Here is a 20,058-nt window from a genome sequence, read left to right as displayed (position 1 = left end):
AGGAAAATCCAGGAGGCAGGCATCCGATTTCACACACAGATTGTGGGGCAGGCTGCTGTTTTCATAGTGGCCCCAACTTTCACTGCTGATTGGCCAAGAGGGCTGCTTGTCATGCAGCCCTGCCCTTCACCGCTGATTGGCCAAGACAGGTGGAGCTGTGTGATGGGTAGTCTCTTCATTCAATCAGCGGCAAGGGGTAGGGGCGGCCGCCATCTTGGCTGCTCACCTTTGTCCCAGCTCCCCACTGGGAGCCAGCAATTTTATTTTTATTTTTAATTGTTTTTTATTTTTATTTTATTTTATGGGCAATGCCTGATCTCATGATTTTTGCAAAATTGCAAATTGGCAGGGTTGCCAACTCTGGCTGAAGCTATTCTTGGAGATTTATTTTTTTTTCCCCAGCATGATGTAATGTCATTAATTGTACTGTTCGACCCATTCACAATGTCAGTCTCCCTGGTTGCTTTCAGTAGTCACTGGGAGATCGATGCCGATTCCGGTAGACTCCCGGCCAATCCAGGAGGGTTGGCAACTTTACGAATTGGGTGGGTCCCAATCTATAGGACGTGCTATATGTTTGCCTTCTATCCTTGTGCTTTGTCTGATGGATGTTGTGCACTTGGATTACTTTTGTTTCTACCTTTATCCCTTAATTTTGTAGTCTTTGCCTTATGGTGTATGGAAATTCCCCTTGAAATTGATCTCATGTTTGCCCTCTCTAATCTTAAGCAGTATTTTCAGATATTCTTTGCAGGAAACACTAAAGCCCCATGTATAGAAACTTGCCTCTTCTTCCTTTCTGTATGGGATTCCACTCTTTCTCTGTTTTGAGAATATTTGTTGGTTTTTCTGGTTGCACACTTATAGTTGATTGAACTCTGAGCATTTTGGCAGGTAAAATGGGGGGAGTTGTGATTTATAAATAAAGCCATAGTAATTCCTAACATCCTATGTAGGTAATACTTCACTATTATTTATGGATGATTAAATGGGTTTAGAAAAAAAATGTTCTGAAAGGTGTTTGGTGAAAATTTTGTTTAATCAGATCACCCTGTTTGTTCTAATAATAATTTGGTTTCGTATATTGCCACCAATATTTTTTCTCTTACTTTCATTTATGTTTAAGGACTTTGTTTAACTGTCTGTTGCAAACTGATTTAAAATGCTTTCTTCTATCCTTTCTCTATTCTTGGACCTAACCCTTTTTTGGCTGAAGAGGGAAACAGTTTATATTAACTATTAGGTGACAGCTATGTCAATGTTATGTAATTTCAAATTAATAATGTGCTGTATTAATTGCACTGAGAAATCTTAGTAAAATCTTTTGATAAAGAAGGTAATCAAGTAGGTCCAGATTCAATACTTATTAAAAATCAGTGGAAGTCTTTTTCATTGGCTTTTAATGAGCTTCAGATATGATGCTCACAAAATGACTTGGTCATATGAAGATACATGCCTGCTTACTTAAGAAGTGAATGTTTCCCTCACCATGCTTACTATATTGCTTTTAATTTTTAACATACTAATGCACATTTTTATCTGCTTCTATTTCCCTTTCCTTATTTACTCACATGTTTTTTATTAATGGATTCTCTCTCCCCTGCCTCTCCCTGTCTGTTGGTTTTTAGCTCTACATGTTTCGCACTATGACAGAGTCCTTAAACTCTGCTGAGCTGTTGAAGCAGCTCAAGTCTCTGGGAATGGAAAAGCTATTGCATGTGGCAAACAAGTTTCTGAGGCAGTCGTACATCTATCCACCTCTTTTAAACTTTGGTGGTAAGACATTGCTTATTATTTTAATTTTGTGGTGTGTGAACTGTTCCACTGCAAATTGTCTATTTCTGCATATTACTGGAGACTTCCTTAACTTGGTTAGGCATTTGAATTGGGTTGGACTATAACAGTCTCCTTTCTCCTTCAGGAGAAAGGCACTGCTTTTGTCCCGATGGTTTCAGTTTACAGTGGAGCAGTCACTTTCTGATTAGTATTTCTCAGTGTTACTTGACTAATGTACCGTGTGTATTTTCCCTTTTTTTTCCCCCCCTCCGCCACGTATTTTTCCTTTAATGATACAGCTTTACATGGTGAGAACTATGTTAGAGTCCCTCATTGCTGACAAAAGTGGTTCCAAGAAAACCTTGAGAAGTAGCCTTGAGGGGCCCACCATATTGGACATAGAAAAATTTCATCGCGAGTCTTTCTTCTACACTCATTTGATAAATTTCAGTGGTAAGATATGTAGATGATCAGTGTCCAGCCTAGCATGTCCTAACACCTTTAACACAACCTGGAAAATGTTTCCGATTGCCTAGACCAAGGAACTTTTCTTTGTCCTCATAAAACATTGGCCTGTCAGAACTTTGAAACCATACAAAGGAAGTGTTCAGCCGAGTTTTGCCTGGCCATATGTGTTGTGCTTAATGTTGTGTTTGTTTGTGTTTTAGTTTTTTTTACTGATGCCTCTTTTTTTATATAATAAGGGACATAAGCATCAAGCCTGTATAAATAGCCAAAATTCAAGAAATTATTTTTTTTTCTAGGGGAGAGTAACCAAATCATACTAAATTTAGTATCAGTTTAGTAGCCCCTCTGTGTTCAGTCACTTGTAATCGGAAACATATTATCCTCGTGGATTCACCTACTGACACTGAATGTATCTAGTTTTTGTCATCACCACGTTGTATTGTCTTGCATCTTCATTTTGTTACTGGATCCGCTGGCTCTCAGAGGAGGAAGGCTTGCTAATTCTAGTACTAATGCTTTCCATAAACAGCATTGTGTTTGCTTAGAAAAATGTTCATCTTTGGTTTGGTCCTCTAGTCTTTTGCAAATATTGCCTATTTTGTGTACTTTTCATGGAGATGCAGAAGAAATCTTCTGACCTCCTTTACAGGGTGCCCTTGGAGTTCTTCCAAGTTCCAGTCCCTCCCTTATTTGTGTCTTGTTCCCTGCTCTCCTAATCAGTGAAGGTCAAAAGGGCAAGTAAATCCTGCTGCTTAATCTGATGGTTGAAATGGTGATGATTGTTACAACACAATCTTGCCTGCCTTTTCTGACTGTCCTACCATGAACTGAAGGCCATTTTTAAAGCACTCTGACGGGGTTGGGAATAAAATCACTTGTTTAGTGGAGAGGGGCATCATGTGGTTTTGCCGCTGGCCCACAATGGCAATATTTTGTGTAGTAAAACACTTGGGGTGTTAGTGGCTCACTCTGGGTGTATTTGTATGTTGAGAGCTATTTAAAAACCTCACTGGCTTTACATCTGAAATTGATTTGTGCATTTGGCTTACCTTAGCTTGTACCTTACCTGCTTCTTAGTTTCACATTGCATCATCAGCATCACAGTTTTATCATTTTACAAATGTCTTTCATATGAGAACTATAATAATGTTGTGTCACTTATTCTGAAAGAAACTCTGCAGCAGTGCTGTGACCTGTCCCAGTTGTGGTTCAGAGAGTTCTTCTTAGAGTTGACCATGGGCAGAAGAATCCAGTTCCCTATTGAAATGTCAATGCCTTGGATTCTGACTGACCATATTCTGGAGACCAAAGAGGCATCAATGATGGAGTAAGTCTTATCTGCACTCCTTCACTGAAATGATTGTAAATATCATTCTGTTACCAACTCCTTGCCTTAACAGGTGTCCTCAAGCTAATGCTGAGGAAGTGTGATAAAGATTTATGTTTGAAGAGCTTTTCTTTCCTAGATGCCTGCTCTTTTATCTTGGCATGCCTTTGTGCATGCAAGTTCCCAAGGGCTCAATGATATCAGTCCTTTGAGAGACAGGCAGGCTAAACTCATTCTGAGATGAACTCTTAAGTGTTGCTTTGCTGGCCACCCAAACTTATGGCTGCAAGTTGATATTCTTTGAAGTCAGTAGTTTAACTCCAAAGGCAACAGGACTTAAGCTATATGGAAGTAAAATAGACATGAAAGGATATTTATGAGATAGGACAAGACCATCAGAAGAAAATGTAGTGATTCAAATTGTACTCTGTGTACTAAGTCTTGAGATGGATGTGTAGGAATCCTGTCAATACAGGGTCATCAAAGAAACAGAAGTGAATTGAATCATTATATTTTTCAGCATCCAAAGCCTATGTGTAAGGTAAAAGAAACTGAAATGATTAAGTACTATTACTGTTATTATTTCTGTCTACTCTTGAGACAGACCTGATTGTAATATTTCATGTTTATTTTTATTTCTGAGATTTCCTATTTACTTGCTTCTTATGGATCTTCAGGTTAAGTCCTATGAAAGTTCATGTTGTGTGGACATACTGTGACTGGTCTTCCACTCCATCCATCTTAATTCTTGTGCTTATTAAAAAGAACGTGGAGAATATTCTGGTAAATGTCTGTGAAGAAACAAACTCTGGGACTTGGCTGATAGTGCATTTTCCAGCTGTTATTTAAATCTGAAGGAACAAAATCTGGGTTCTCTTATTTTCTTGCTTGTTTGTTTGTTTTAAATACCAGATTTTTAAACTATTTCCTGTAAAAAGCATGAAGACATTCAACTAAGTTGTTCTGCTGATGCACTGTCTCTCCAGATTTAAATCATGGATGTCAGATATTTTATGGAGAGATTAAAATAACTTTTTAAAGTGTGTACCACTGTTAAAGATCTTAGGACAACAATCCACAGGTTCTTGTATCAATAGGAAGTTTTCATAAAGAAGCAGATGTGATCCTTATGCAATTAGCTAAACTTTGTTCTTTTCTAATCTTTAAATACCTCCCTGTCATATCATTGCACAGTGGGAAAACGCATCTGAAGCACAGTAGCTATTTCTTGTCCTTTACTTTTCTCTTTCCCAGATTTCTTGCATCTCCTTTTTTCCCTCTGCATTAAAACCCAAATCATTCCACATGGGTTTCACTCAGTCCAGCTTCCCACACCTTCTGCTAAAGTGAATAACAATGAAATGGGTAATTTTGATGTTTTTGAGGCCAGTAGCTTCTAAGTACTGTAGCCTTAGCCATATGGCAGCTAATACCTTTGGGTTCTTTTGGAAAATCCCTGTTTGAAATCCCATCTCTGGACTGTGGAGGTCTCAACCCTGATGAAAAGAATGGAGGCCAGAAAAATAACAAACTCTTGGAGCATTTGTTCAGGTTTTCTGCTTGCTACAGAAACAAGGGGGTATAGTGCATTGGTTTATATTTGCTTTACTGTTGGAAAGTTCACCTGGGACCACTTGGACTATAGACTATAAGGCTAGGGACAGATGTTCAAAAATCTGGAGCCTGACATTCACTTTTGACTTGGGGAAATGCAGGCACACGCCTAAAGTGACTCAGGCCAGAAGCCGGGGGTGGGGGTGGGGGCTACAGCATGCCCTTGGCTGCAGGGAAGCTGGGTTGGGAGTTGGGGGGAGGGCTTGGCCAACCCCAGCAGTAGCCTCAAGTGAACTGGCCAGGAAGGGGGTTTAATCCTCCCTTCCCTGTCCCAGCAGCATGGACCTGAGCCAGGGTCTGCATGGTGCTCTACCCTCATTGCTGCAGGGGTGTGGCCAGATGCCAGCTAGCGTGGCCCCCTGAGACAAAGGGGGCAGGGAGGGAGTTTATTTTCCCCTCTGCCCCCTCTACTCCTGGGAGGCTGCAGCCAGGGTTTGCTAGCTCTGACCGCCACTTTTACTGATCACCAGGGATCCTGGTTTTCCATGGAAAAACAGAGAAAACCACAGATTTCCCATTTTTATCAGAGAAAACACAAATTTCCCCTTTTGGAAGAGAAACCCATTGATTTTCCCCCTTTTGCAAAGAGCTCTGCAGGCTGGCTGAGTTCCAGCCTACAAGAGCTTTTTGCAAAAGGGGCAGGGAAACCCTCAACCCTGCTGGGAGGTGAAGGGAAGGGGGAAGGGCAGGGCCCAACACTCACACTTACCAGGGGCTGCTTCAGGCTTGCTCTTCTTGCTGAAGGTAAGTGGGGCTTGGGGGTTGTGGATCTGGGTTGGGGGGGAAGCTGGCTAGGGGCTGAAGGAGCGGGGAGGTTTGCAGCTAGCCAGGCACTGTGGCTGGGAGAGGTTTTGCAGCCTCCCCACACCTGGCCAGAGTGCTTGGCTGGCTGCAAACCTCCCAGCTCCCTCAGCCCCCAGCCAGCTTGGGCTCTCCCCAGCTGAGCACTCCGGCTGGGAGGAGGGTTTTGCAGCTGGCCGAGCACTCTGGCCGGGAGCAGGCAGGCTGCAAACCCCCTCTCAGCCAGAGTGCCCGGCCAGCTGCAAACCCTGGATGACAAACGCTGTGCTCCCTGCTCTGCTGCCCTCCCCCAGGCTCTCCAGAGCACAGCGTGTGACTGGCGCAGCAGGGCACAGTGGGGCCACGCACAAAAGCTGCCTGCCGCTGCAAGCTCTGTGCTGCCCTGGCCACACTTTCTCTGCGTGCATGGGACAGTGCACATCTGCCCTGCCCCCACCCCCTACACAGATTGGGGGTGGGGGCGTGGGTCCCTGCTACCCCCCAGGAGTGCACACTGCCACTGGGAGCTGGCCCCGCCCGAGCCTGTAGCAGGCACAGGGCGGGGGGAGCTGGCTCCTACTGTAGCAGCCACTGCCTTCTGTTGAGGGCAGGGGGCTGTGGACCTGGGTCCCTGGCCCCATAGCCCTGGCAGCTGGGGGCCCCCTTCAGCGGGGCTGTGGATGGGGAGCAAGGGGCACAAGCGGGGCTGTGGGAGGGAGCGAGGGACAACAGCATGGCTGTAGGGGGCATTTAATTTTAACCATGGATTTTGGGATTTTTATTGGAGAATTTGTGATTTAAAAAAAAAAAAAAAAAAAAAATCACGGAAAACATGATCCATGAAACACGATTTTTTGTTTATTGTGAATCTCTGCTGATCACTCCCTGCATGGAACAAGCAGCAGAAAAAGCCCCCTCCCTGCTCCTATCACCAGATGCTGTAGGGAGGGGAGAAATAAACCCCCTCCCTGTCTCCTTTGCTTAAGGGGGGCATGCCAGCCAGCCTCTGGCCATGCCCCTGACCCTGCTGCTGGAGTGGTGAAGGGGGAACGATCCTCCTGGGGCAGCAGCCCCTGTGGTAGTGTCCCAGGAGTGCAAGCCTCTTCCCAGTGGGGAGGCTGCGCTCTGGGTGAGAGTGGGGTAGGCAGAGCTGCTGCAGACTGTGTGGGGCACTGGGGCTTAGGGGATGGCCATAGCTCCTCCAACCCCCCCCCCCCAGCATGCTGCCACCGCTTGCCCCATGCAGTCTGTGGCAGCTCTGTCTGCCCTGCTCCCACCTGCAGCACAGCCCCCCTGCTGGGAAGAGACTTGAACTCCTGGGACACCATCACAGGGGCTGCTGCCCTGTCAGAGTCACTCCCCACTTGATGTTCCAGCAGCAGGGCCATGGCAGAGGCTGGCCGGCAGGGCCCCTTTAGGTGAAGGGGGCAGGAAGGGGATTTATTTCCGCCCTCCCTCTGGCCTCCGGCAAAGGAGGCAGGGAGGGGCCTTATTCTGCTACTTGTCCCATGCAAGGCGTGATCGGCAGAGGTGGTGGTCGGGGCTGGGAGACCCGACTGGGGTCCCCCAGGTGCAGAGAGGGCGTAGGGGGGAATAAACCTCCTCCCTGCCCCCTTTCTCTCAGGGGGCCATGCCAGCTGGCATCTGTCCATGCCTCTGCCCCTCCGACTGCAGCAATGAGGGTAGAGCACCATGCAGACCCTGGCTCAGGTCCGTGCTGGTGGGACAGGGAGCGGGGAATTAAACTCCCTCCCTGGCCAGTTCACTTGAGGCTACTGCTGGGGCTGGCCATGCCCTCTGCTGCTCCCGTGGTGACGGGGGGAGGGGAATGCCTTACAGGCGTTGCTCTGCCTCAGCCAGGCAGACCCTGGCTGGGGTCCCCGGGGTAGGGGAGGAATAAACTACCTCCCTGCCCCCTTTGCCTCAGGGGGCCATGTCAGCTGGTGCCTGGCCATGCACTTGGCCCTACAGCAGTGAAGGGGTGCAGATCCTGACACAGGCCTCTGCGCCTGTGCCTGGCAGACCCCAGCTGTGGTCCATGCTGGTGGGACACAGGAGGGAGCGGGGAATAAATCTCTTCCCTGCCTCCTTCACCTTAAGGAGGCTGGCATCTGCTCATTCCCCCTGCCCTGCCCAGGGCTGCAGAGCATGCTGGGATGCTGGGGGTTTAACTTAAACCAGGCAGGGGTCTGGGACAGAAGTTCCATGAACTGGTTTGACCGCAGTCAGTTAAGTCTCATACTACATTCAACCAGGCTTATCTCGGACTAGTGTCAGCCATTTTGAAACTGGTTTATGTATACTGAAATTTGGTTCTGTTAAAGGTTTAAACCAGTTTCGCATCACTTAAACTAGTTTATGTGTAATCTCGGTTTCTAACATAAGGGGCAGGGGAGCTTGTTAACTGTGTCAGATTTGTAAGCTAGGTCAAACTTGTCCACTGGGTGTTTGTCAAATCTTCTTGTAAGGTTCATTCCTTTGGTGGCATTTGGGAGTTAGATTTTTTGTGGCAGTGTAGTAGACTTGTTTTTCTTCTATACTGATCTTCTCAGGTGGGCTGAATTACAAAGAATTGCAATTTTTTAATGATCATTTCTTTTTTGCTGTCATGTTCACAAAACATTTTACAAACTGCAAGTATTCTCCAAGCATACTTGAGTGTGGATTCCACTGTGCTCCCATCTTGTGCTACGTGCCGCTGTAGACATGTCTGCAGTGCCACGTTCCTCACGGCTGCACTTGTCAGGATGCGGCTTTTGAGTTCAATTTCTAAATTTAATCTTTTGAAGAAATGTCTCACCTGGTGGCCTCCAGATGCTGAATTTGTTGAAGCCTTGCGTGACCTGCAGTGGGCTCAGCCAGCTGAATGACAGGGATAGCCAATGCCTCTTTTGTCTGTGGGAGAACCATATCCCTGAAAAGCATTGAATCTCTGAATCATTTTTGCAAATGACTTGTAAGTTAAGAAACACATAAGTAAAACTTTACTTGCTTAAGCAATCTATCAGAACTCAGTGGGGAATGAACATGGAAGGTGTCAGAAGTGCTGGTGCATGAGTACATGAACTCTTGGCATTGCTTTGCTGACCAAGTTAAAAACAAGGGCCAAGCAAAGGCCAGGCGTAACTCCAAAAAGAGAGGAACCACCCTGTAGAAAGAAGACGAAAGACGTTACTCCTCCAAGGACAGCCTGTCCAAGTCCTCCGCTACTGGAGCAGGATTAAGTGAGCCAGTATTGCCAGTACTGGCACAGGTGAAGAGCATCACACAGACATTGATCCAGTAAGCTGATGAAGAAGAGGAGGAGGAGATTTGTTTTCCCTGTGAAATTGCCAGAGCCAGAGGCTGGTACTGCACCCAGGAACTATATCAGCAGAACAAGGGAACCAGTTTCCACCAAAAGAATCGCCCTTATTGTAGATGAACCAGCCTGTGCTCTTATGTTTGAGGAGTTTTAAAATATTTCAGTGTCTTCTAACCTGTGTTGCAGACACTGGATGGTCATACAGAAAAGACTGAATAAACTCCTTGGTGCCTTGATCATGATGTCTTCTGTCAGGAGCTCTCCGTTCACCAATGAGGGCATTCTGGAGCCAGTCAGAGGTCTCCTGCAAACACAGGCGCCATTCAGCCTACAGTCTAAATAAGCAGCGAAACATTATCAGGTGCTTTCCAGAGATGTTGAGAGAAGTGCTACATATACTGTTCGACTGGTAGAACTTTAAACTAATTTCTGCCAACCTGCAGAGAAATTTCTTGCCCATCTCTTATAGTGGGATCTGTACTGACATATATTTGAAGAAGAAACAGTTGCTTTATGGTAACAGTAGTTTTAGAGCTGCTGTTCTCCGTGTGGATCCCATGACCTGTCCTTCCATTCCTACTTCTCGTGTTATTCAGCTAACATACTTTGACAGATGAAGGGACTGTGGTGGCATTCTGTTTGCTCTGCTTTTCTTGCCCTTGTGCAGGACTTTAGGAGGTACAGGGCACATGATGGCCCCAATGGACATGATAGGCATGATTGTTAAACAACAGCAAACCCTTTTCTTGTATGCATGGGGATTATGGGATTATGTGTACTTTGAAGTGGGATCTCCTCTGACTACAGCTTCTTGAAGACATCTAGAAACTTGAAGAAAGTAACCTTTTTCCGTATTTTTTTTCCATTCAGGTATGTTCTCTATTCTTTGGATCTTTACAATGATAGTGCTCATTATGCATTAACTAAATTTAAGAAGCAGTTCCTGTATGATGAAATTGAGGCAGAGGTAAGTTAATCTGATCATTTGGAAAAAAGTGGTTTGTGTCCTGGTGGGAAGGCTGATGTTATAGGTGACGTAACATTAATGGAACAATAGTTACATCTTCAAAGCAGATGAAGAAAATACAAAAACAAAAGTGCTGAGCCATGGCAAAGACACCTCGAGAATGAGAGAGGAGGTGCCCTCCTTGCAGAGAGAGGGCCAGTTAATAGAACACTAAATGCTCTTTATCCTTTCATAAAGCGAACATATTTTGACATCAGCACTGCCACAAAAAGGATGTGAACAGACCTGACAGTTTTTTAACTTTATTTGTATTTATTTTGAGTAATGAGAGCTGGGGGCAAGTCACCTCTCTTTTGTTTAAATATAATTAAGATCTCTAATCTTTTTTCAGGTAAACTTGTGTTTTGACCAATTTGTCTACAAGCTGGCGGACCAGATATTTGCATACTACAAAATTATAGCAGGAGGGTAGGTAGTGTGATAGCTGTATTTTTTTTTTTAATTTGTATATTTTGACTGTAGCTGGCTGTGTAATGTACTATAAAATATTGGTGTTTTTTCCCCTCTCCGTAATAGTCTGCTTCTGGATAAGCGATTACGCTCAGAGTGCAAGAATCAGGGGGCATCAATTCACTTGCCATCGTCCAACAGATATGAAACCCTGCTGAAACAGAGACATGTTCAGGTGCGTAAAACTGGAACTGCTGCACTGTAATTAATGGTTTTTAATGTTCCTGATGTACCAGTATCTTATTACTTGCCTGACATCTTCATGCTCTGTTTGATGTCTGTGAGTGTTTTTAATCACTTCAAGAAGTAAATTCACAGCAAAGCAGCAAAATCCTGTTATAGTGTAAATATTTCTAGTAAAACACATGTGCATCTGCACACATGCACACACACAAATATGGTACACGGTAGTATTGTCATATTACTTACATGATGGAGTCAGTTGAAATAAATCACAAATAAATATGGAAACTTCTGGAACTCAGTGGAAACTCAGTTATCTAGCTCAACATTTGATTTGGATTTAAAAGTACCAAATATTATTATGACTCCTGTGATGATGTAAGGTGCCAGTAACTAGGGTACACAATGGATTTATATTTTTTCTGCATGCTACATGTGTGTGTGCAAGTATCATGTATACCTACAGCTTATTTCATCTGTTAACAAACAAAAATTAGTTTGGGGGAAATCACTTAAATTTATACCATTAGTCTCAGTTTTAGAGATGCATCGCAGTCTGAGCTGATACAGTTTTGGGGGTTGTTTCTTCTTCAGCTTCTTGGTAGGTCAATAGACCTCAACCGCCTAATCACTCAGCGGATTTCAGCAGCCATGTATAAGTCATTGGAGCTGGCAATTGGACGATTTGAAAGTGAGGACTTAACTTCCATTGTAGTAAGTATTCTCTGCAGCTGTCTCTTAAAACATTTGTTGAAAGTTTGATGCCAGTATTTCTCTATTATTGCTTTTTATGTAGGGAATGGCTTAAAAGGAATTTGTAAACAATCATGGTTCTTGCACTTAATTTACATTCACTGGCACCAATTTTTTATTGTGTTATGATGCAAAATGAAGACTGAAAAGGTTTCTAAAGGTTTATACCAAATAATTTATTTTTAACTTATAGCAGATGGTCTTTGGTTTGGCTATTGGTGTTATTTGCTCTCACACTTTTATTGAAGAAGTGGGAGTGTTGAATCACTAATCATCATAACTGTTTTGTCCCAAAGATGAGTTTAAATGAGCATAAGCACAGAACAGTTTAGGAAGACTGACCTAAAAATAGCTTGTTTCCAAGGAAAGGTATTTCTCTTCACTCCCCTCTTGTGGAGGTATAAATTCCCTAGTTTATGGAAGGTAAATCAGTAGTTAGACCTGGACAAGTCTTTAACACTGCCAAGGCAAGTGCAGACAGTCAAAAAGCCTGAGGCTGAATTGATTCAGTCTTAGCAGGTTAGTCTAAACTGCATCGATTAAATTGAATCGTAAGTGAAGAGACGTTTACCTTTGATACAGCTATAGCCACAAACCTGCAATGCCTCAGACTAGAAGACAGGGAGCACTACAGCATGGCTCTCTGGCATGTAGCCAGCAAGGGCTGTGTGTTAGCTTCCTCTTCCTGCTGCCCCTGAGGTCTCTGGGATTTGCAGTCCAAAATCATAGCAGCAGGACTCTGCAAGATTGCTCATCACTTCCTCTTCCTTCCAGGTGCCTCTGGGATTTGTAGTCCACAGTTGTAGCTAGCAGTAAGTTTGAGCAGGGGAAGGGGTGTTTAATGCCCCCTCCCTGGTCCCAGACCCCAGCTGGGGTTTGCTGCGGAGGGAGGAGGGGAAGTCTCCCCCCCTCCCCCCCACTCCTGTCATGCAGACTGGGCTGCAGCCCCAGCTGGGCTTGCCCTTTCCACCCCCTTGTCAGCCAGCTGTCATTGCTTCAGCTAGAGAGAAGAGGGATGGAGCCAGCCCTGCTCTCTGGAGCAGAGAGCACAGCCCAGCCCAGGGCTGGAAAGCATGGGGGGTGATTTAACTTGAACCAGGAAGGGGCCTGGGACAGAAGTTCCATAAACCGGTTTGACCCAAATCAGTTAAGTCTGATATTATGTTCAACCAGGTTTGTCTTTAAACCAGTTTCAGCCATTTTGAAACTGGTTTATGTGCACTGAACTTATGTTCTGTTACAGGTTTAAACCAGTTTCTGCTCACTTAAACCGGTTTATATGCAACTTCTGTCCCTAGTCTTTACCAGGTAGCAATACCAGCACAATCCCGTATTGGAAAGGCAGCTTATCCTGGCAGATGGAGTTATTTTGCAGCACAGCTAAGTCAACTGAATGAATAATATCAGCTGTACTAAGGAAGGACTCTCATTGTGAAAACCTGTGTCTATGTGAGAAGCAGTGGGGGATTGTTGCTGGCAGAGTTTCCTTGGTTGGGAGTGTTAGGATTTATTTATTTATTGCCTCCAGACTCTTAACCAAGATAGCTGTTGGGGCAAAACATGTAACACAGTCTTGGTCAAACATAGTAGTATACCATCATGTTGTTGTTTACAGTGTTTGAATGACTTTTCATATGCTGAGGAGATGGAGGTATGCTTTAGAGGCAGCGATGAAGAGGGAAACCCGCCTTCTTCTCCCTTAGAGGAAAGGTGACGTGGTCATATCCTGTGGAGAACTAACCTGTGATGGAGGAAGCTGTGTTTCACTTTTCTTGACCAAAAGAGAGCATCTCATGTTGAAGAGTAGTCTTGGGAGGGCTGGAAATAAATAGCAGATTCTTTAGTGCTTGGATGTTGCTCTCAAGCTGTGAAAAGATGGATAGGAAACAAGGTTTTTCTAAGGATGTGAGTTTGAAATGCCATCTTTCGTCTGAGCAGCTGTGCTACACTTCATGCGTAATTGCAGACCCAAGTCAAACGATCCAGAATCTGAATTCAGCAGGCAGTCTTTCTGGATGCATGAAGCAGAACAGAGGTAACTAGTTCTCTTGCTAGGCAGGTTGGTTCTGTAGTGCTGTCAATAGGAAAAACTTGTTTTTGTCAGTAAAGTAATAGGATCTGACTCATGCCCACACAGGGAGCACATATGTGCAATACCACTGTGTCATTTTTAGTTAGCTTCCTGATTAAAATTTTAATGAAGAAACTCTATTCCCAGAACTCCATTGACAACATAAATTTGACAGATAAACGTGGAATTAACAGACACAATCAGCCGTGTTTATTTCAACTCAACTGAAAACACAGCTGAAAGAGAAGGTCACTATGATCTTTCTTCCCTGTATTGTAAAGTGGAAGGGTAGGAGAGAGACGCTTTCATGAAAAAGAGTTGCTTGGAGTTCTGTGTTCGGTTTTGTTCATCCTAAAATTGCTAAACTGATTGGCCTTGACTGGGTCATCTCCAAATCAAAGAGAGTTATGATGACATCAGAAATACAGCTGAAATTGAAACTATTTAGTGCTGGGCAATAATGCACGTTATGAAACATGGACACTCTCCCATAAAAGAAAAGATTGTATAAGTTGTATGCCTAAAAAAACATGGGCAATGAGAGGCATACAAAATAATGATTCAGACAAGAGAAGTTATACTTCTTTTTATCCTCTTACAATAAAATCACAAAAGAAATACCAGAAATTGAAAGCCAGTCAGTTTTAAAACTAATAAAATATGCTTTGGCATAGCACAACCTGCAGAGTTCATTTCTGGAAGATATTGCTGAGGTGAGCAACTTAAAAAAGAGATGATTCCTATAGATAATGTAACTATTTTCATTAGTTACGCTATGCAATACTACAAAGCTTTGTTGCTTCATGGTATAGGCTGGTTTCTAATTCTAGCAGTTAGAAATGTCTACTATCAAGACATTATTTCATAATTATGTATTTTAGAGATTGATATCTTCATCTGAAACATTTGGCCTTAGTCACTGGCTGAAAACAAGACTCCAAGTTAAATGAGGCCTTGATGTAATATGCTATGACAATTCCTGCCTTTCTGAGAAAAAAATACAAAGCAGTCTTGTTTGTTCTTTTTGTTCTCTCTGGTAGAAGAATAACTTAGTTCACGGAACAAATTGAGCTCAGTTTGATCTTTTTTTGTACATTCTGATATTCTATAGATTCTGATATTCTCAACTCAGGAATGTTTAAAAAAGATCAGCAAGTTGTTTTTACAAGCTCTGTGTCTTGAGGCAGAAAAATCTGCATTCATTCATCTAAACACAGCTCAAGTCCAGGAAGATGTGAAAGAGGCTGCTGGAGAGTGTCAGCAGCTTATGACCTCTTCAGGTTGGAGCCTGAATCTTAAGCACAGTGATCCAGAAAATACCTTGCAGTGATTTCTAAAGCTCATTCATCAGCTTCAAGTTGCAGAATTTTAGACAAGTCTGATGGGTAGTGTCCATTATTAAGGGTTTGCAGCAGTGACCTGTTACGATTCTATTTTTCAGTTATCTATAATTTTGCTAAGCTTTAATTGTAAAACCCCAGACCAAACTCTCCAAGTCTGCCTCTGGTTGATTTTTTTCTTCCTTTCTTCCATCCCAAGTGATTCTGCTACTTTGAAAAGTGGGACGAATTAATTGTTGTGCTTGTGCTTAAATTATGGCAAACTTTTTTTGAACACTGCTGGTACTCTCATTCTGTAGAGAAGGAATATGAAATTTGATGGGATAGCTTTTGGGTGTGATGTGGCTGCTCCTGTCCTTGCAAAAATCTACCCAAATTCTATCAAGTTATAAGTCTTCGAAAAATTGTAGTTCAGGTTGTCATACCCAGGCTTTGTTGCTTTAAAGACTCACATGTTCAACTATCTGTTGACTGAGGTTTTCTGTGTACCCTCCACAGAAAATGACTTAAACATACTTCCTTCCTGCATGGCTCTTAAATCTGACTGCTTTGTATCCCCCAGCCATGCTGAACTATTGAATGTGTTCTAGCATAGGAGTGAAGGGACAAAGGCAAACCTTTTTTGTAACAGGTATGCCCAGCTGCTTTGAGATGGGGTAGGGTCAGGGACTGGAACTGTGAACAGAGTGTCCGTTTCTCCTCTGCTCTCAACAATTTCCTGCTAGCAGCCAAGCAGGGTAGAGGAGAAAGTGGTCTAATTCTCATGCAGAAGGGGACAAAAACAAGACCAGGGCTGAGGCAAAGTAGTAGATTGGAACTGGCAGGACCACAAACTTAGACTTGAGAAGAGTGAGAGAGGAGGTTGGCACTTCCTTCCTTTTGAATACTTAATTTAGCAACCTTGATGTTCATTTAATGCAGTTTTTATGTAGTATGAAGTTTTATTCTAGCGTAGAGGAACAGAAAATATTCAGAGACTGAACACGCTGCCACTCCTTCCTATGAGATAAGTATGATATACAGGACTGTGTGTATTTTTTTTTTTTTTATTTTTTTTTAGCAATATGCTTATACTTTGGTATAAACGGCTCTCAGCTAAAAACTAATTATTTTTTCCAAATAAAATGAGACATTTTGTTAACAGTGGGTGCATGTACGTGAGATGCCTATTGTGGAATTGCCTAATTGGCTCTGAAGTAAAACATCATTGTCTACACGAGTGGTGCTATTAGATTGGAATAAACTAATTAACTCAACCCAACACAAGTACCGTTCTGCAGTGGAGTTATTTACTGTGCCGGAACACGCGTGTAAACGGTGACCAGGGCTGGCTGGGACACAAGGGTGTTGCAGTGTAGTGCAGGGCTAGATGGCAGGCAGCCCTGTAGTACCCTTGTTCCCCAGCCAGCCCCTCCGCAGTATATTGAGCTGGGGTGGAGCAGCTCTAGGCTGGCAGGCTGACCCCCCAGGTCCTCTGCCAGCTGGGGCTGTGCCACCCCAGCTCAATGGGCTGTGGTCCCGAGCATACATGTAAATGCTGTACCTGGGAGCAATAAATTCTGGCACAAACTGTACTAGAGTTTATTGCATCAAATTAATTTCACGTGTTGATTCAACCAGTGGACCTGACCTGAAAAACAACTTTTTACTCATTTTAAAGCTAACCTTCGACTATTTTAAAGGTTGAGCTGTTTTGTGGTAAAGCCCCTGTACTAAAAATTGGCGTCTATAAGGAATGTTAGGAAGGCATTGTGATGGATAACTTGAGGCACAAAAAGATGAATGTGCATGTCTGTTATATTGTCTACCTTTCAGTATGTGGTTGCCTGTCACATTCTAAGAAAATGTTTTGCACTGTGGTTAGGCTGGTGTGGTTACAGAACTATACTATAAACTGTCTTATGTGACAGAAACCAGTGTAGGTTTGCACCATATAGACTGACTAAATCAGAGTTGTATAACATCAGCTATCATAGCAGAGGGCTTACTTTATCAGATGTTGTGAAGGAAGTGTCTACAGTCTGAGACTTGTTATATCAACTCTGGCAGTGCCTAATGTTATATACAGTTGTTATAAGAAGGTAGAAGAAACTGCTTAGTAAAAAAAAAAAATATTTAACTCATTCTCTGGGAAAATTTATCACACTGTTTGCTCGGTAGAGGCTTTTGCCATTTATACACATTCTCCGGGAGGTGGGGAGACAGCTGTAGTTAAAGCCCCACCACCACTGCCGCCATGTTTCAGTATGGTGATGTGGATACACATGATGTTGGGGTCTGCTGGATTAATCAAGTCTGCGCTGTAATTACAGCATGTCAGAGTAGCCTTGATGCACATGTTTAACCTAATTTGTGTTTAACCTAATTCAGCTCCCATTGAGGATGACGGAAATTTTACTGTAGACTTCATGAAATGGAAACATTAGTAATCCAATAATGAGTGCTTCTGAAATATCGACCTGGAAAATAAACAGACTTGAAACAGACTCAGCATCTCATGGCTTTTTCCATAGCATATTTGAGTTTAAAAAAAAAAAGGCAAACAAACATAAACTACTCTTAGATATTCTGGCTCTTCCCAAACTAACAGTTTACCTTTAGAATTGCAGACTTGGGGGAATGAGAGGGAAGGGGCTGAACACGCATAAGATTTATTCTGGAGTAATTTGACTTTAGGATTAAAGTGAAGTGGCCACACACACACTGGTGTAAGTCACTGCAGGGTACAGTTACCTTTCATGAAGTGGAGACTAACTGTATACCAGTGTAAGTTACACTGGTCTATGGTCATGTGTTGGCCCTCAGTCCTTTTCAATCTGGAAAAAAAACCTGTTACTCAATGCAGACCAGTTTCACTGCCTGCTGCCTCGAATCCAAGCTCTGTAGTAACACCTATTTCAGGCAGCTAGCTTAGACTTGGCCATATATCCATTCATCAGGATAGAGAAAAATCCCAGGTAAATTGTTCACTGGAAATGTGTTGCTTCTGAGGAAAGAGATTGTCTTGTAATTGAATCTTCCCAATCTTCTGCTTTATCATTTAGCTTATTCTCTGGGTGTGTGTCGAGTTGTTTTTTTTGGCCATATTTAACATGTGCCTCACCTTTCTCCTCCCTACTTTCTTGTCTTAAATTTTCTCAGGAGCTAGATGGCTTGATAGAGATCAACAAAATGACGCATAAACTACTGAGTAGATACATGACCTTGGACAGCTTTGATGCCATGTTCAGAGAAGCCAATCACAATGTGTCGGCTCCCTATGGAAGAATCACTCTTCATGTCTTCTGGGAACTCAACTATGATTTCCTTCCAAACTACTGCTACAATGGGTCCACTAACAGGTTAGCATTGTGGCCTTTGAATGAATTGTTTTGGGGAGTCCAGTTGTATCAGCAGGATGAAGCATACAGTAGGGTTTTGTACTCCAGTGTTAAACACGGACTGATACCAGTCTGTTTTTGGCAGTGTCTTAAAAACAAAACAAAAAGAAACAACCTTTTTAAAAAAATTTATACTCAAATACAATCCTAATACTGAATTTGCATTACTGTTGCAATTAGTTTGTACAAAATGTGAATGGTTAGGATTGTTCACAGTAAGAGAGAAGATTGAATGCAAGTGACGTCTGTGACAATTCATCTCTCACCATCCTAACATCTTTCAGAGTAAATGCTGGAGGAAAAGGCCTCCATTCTCTTCATATACATTTTCTGGTACCTTATCTGTGTAAAAGGAAATACACCAATTCAAATACCTTAGCTTTCTTATGTTGGGATTCATGTGCATCTCTGTTATGCTTTTCTTCTCTGTCACAGTAGAACCTAACCTCCAACGTCCTAATTCTGTCCTTTTTTTTTTTTTGGTTTTTAAGGTGTTATCTAAAATGTTCTCTAGAGCAGGGGCTCTCAGCTTTTATGGCCCTGTGGGCTGGGTGAATGGTGGTGTGCCAGTTCAAGCCAGATCTGGTGTGCTGGCCTAGCTGCAGTGGGTCTGACTACATGCTGGCCCAACCCTGCACACTGGATCTGGAAATTTGGCAGCAGGGGAGTTGCCAATGCTCCTCCTGCTGACAAATTTTCAGACCTATAGGGAGGCCTTTGGGCTCAGTGACATGGCCTGGGAGGCTGAAAGTTGAGTACCACTGCTGTAGTTTAGAATAAGAATTATCTAAAAACAGTTCAAATGATATGTCAACGATAAATTTTGTAAACAAAATTCTGTAGTAAAACCTCTTCAAGGGTAAGGAAAATGATTTCCCTTTGGTTCTGCTTTGAGGAGCAGGATGGATTACTGGGTTGACACAAAATTCAGTGCTTGTGCAGCAAAATGATGTGCAGCAAAATATACTTTTCTTTATATTTGGCTATGTTGGCGCATGTTTTATCAGTTGTATGTTTTTGCCTTTAGCCAGGAGGGAAAGTACTATTTTCTAGTTGACTGCAGTACAGTGCTTTCAAGTATAAAGGCGCTCTTTCTGTTGTTACTATTTTTTGCTACAAAACTGGTTGTTATAGCATTGCAGAATTCCCAGCAATCAAAACTGCATCCTTTAGAGAAACTATAATTCATATGGAGCCTAGCAGTAGATTTGCACACTTGTTTCTGTTGAACATAGCTTCTGTTGCTCATTCACTTGTGCTTAGGGTAATGCACGCTATAATTTTCTTGTATCATGGCAGACTTGTTCTATAGGTCCTCGTTGCTGCTGCCCATACTTTAATAAGCAGAATGGCGGAGTGCAGGGTGGAAGGGCAAGATGTGAATTACAAGATACTTGAGTCCTGTTGAGGACACTTCACACTCGGTTTTGTTTTGTTTGTTTGTTTGAATTGAACGTATTGCATTTATTTATCAATTTGTGGTTGTGGCAGTGTTATTATCCCCGTGAGTGAAATACAATGAGAAACCTGCTGACCATGAAATGATGGTAAGATGGTATTGAATTACTAGTCATAGGAAGGAATG

The 20,058-nt window shown here is 43.0% G+C and overlaps 1 protein-coding gene across 2 annotated transcripts in view; it reads left to right on the top strand.

Annotated features, from left to right (window-relative positions):
* Positions 1-20,058, top strand: part of CYFIP1 (cytoplasmic FMR1 interacting protein 1) — a 167,343-nt gene that overhangs the window by 61,908 nt on the left and 85,377 nt on the right. Inside the window, exons 16-22 of one of the 2 annotated variants that reach the window (XM_019524180.1) lie at positions 1,629-1,776; positions 3,415-3,571; positions 10,140-10,236; positions 10,628-10,704; positions 10,813-10,921; positions 11,524-11,643; positions 18,235-18,434. In XM_019524180.1, coding sequence (XP_019379725.1) covers positions 1,629-1,776; positions 3,415-3,571; positions 10,140-10,236; positions 10,628-10,704; positions 10,813-10,921; positions 11,524-11,643; positions 18,235-18,434 — 908 coding nt within the window. Of the gene's footprint in view, positions 1-1,628; positions 1,777-2,075; positions 2,230-3,414; positions 3,572-10,139; positions 10,237-10,627; positions 10,705-10,812; positions 10,922-11,523; positions 11,644-18,234; positions 18,435-20,058 lie in introns of both variants that reach the window. The other variant, XM_019524179.1, reaches the window with a different exon arrangement.

The sequence above is a fragment of the Gavialis gangeticus genome, unplaced genomic scaffold, assembly GCF_001723915.1.
Source record: "Gavialis gangeticus isolate Ggan-Ray unplaced genomic scaffold, GavGan_comp1, whole genome shotgun sequence".
In the NCBI taxonomy this organism is placed as follows: Eukaryota; Metazoa; Chordata; order Crocodylia; family Gavialidae; genus Gavialis; species Gavialis gangeticus.
The sequence above is the reverse complement of the archived record's forward strand: the minus strand, read 5'-3'. Positions and strand labels throughout refer to the sequence as shown.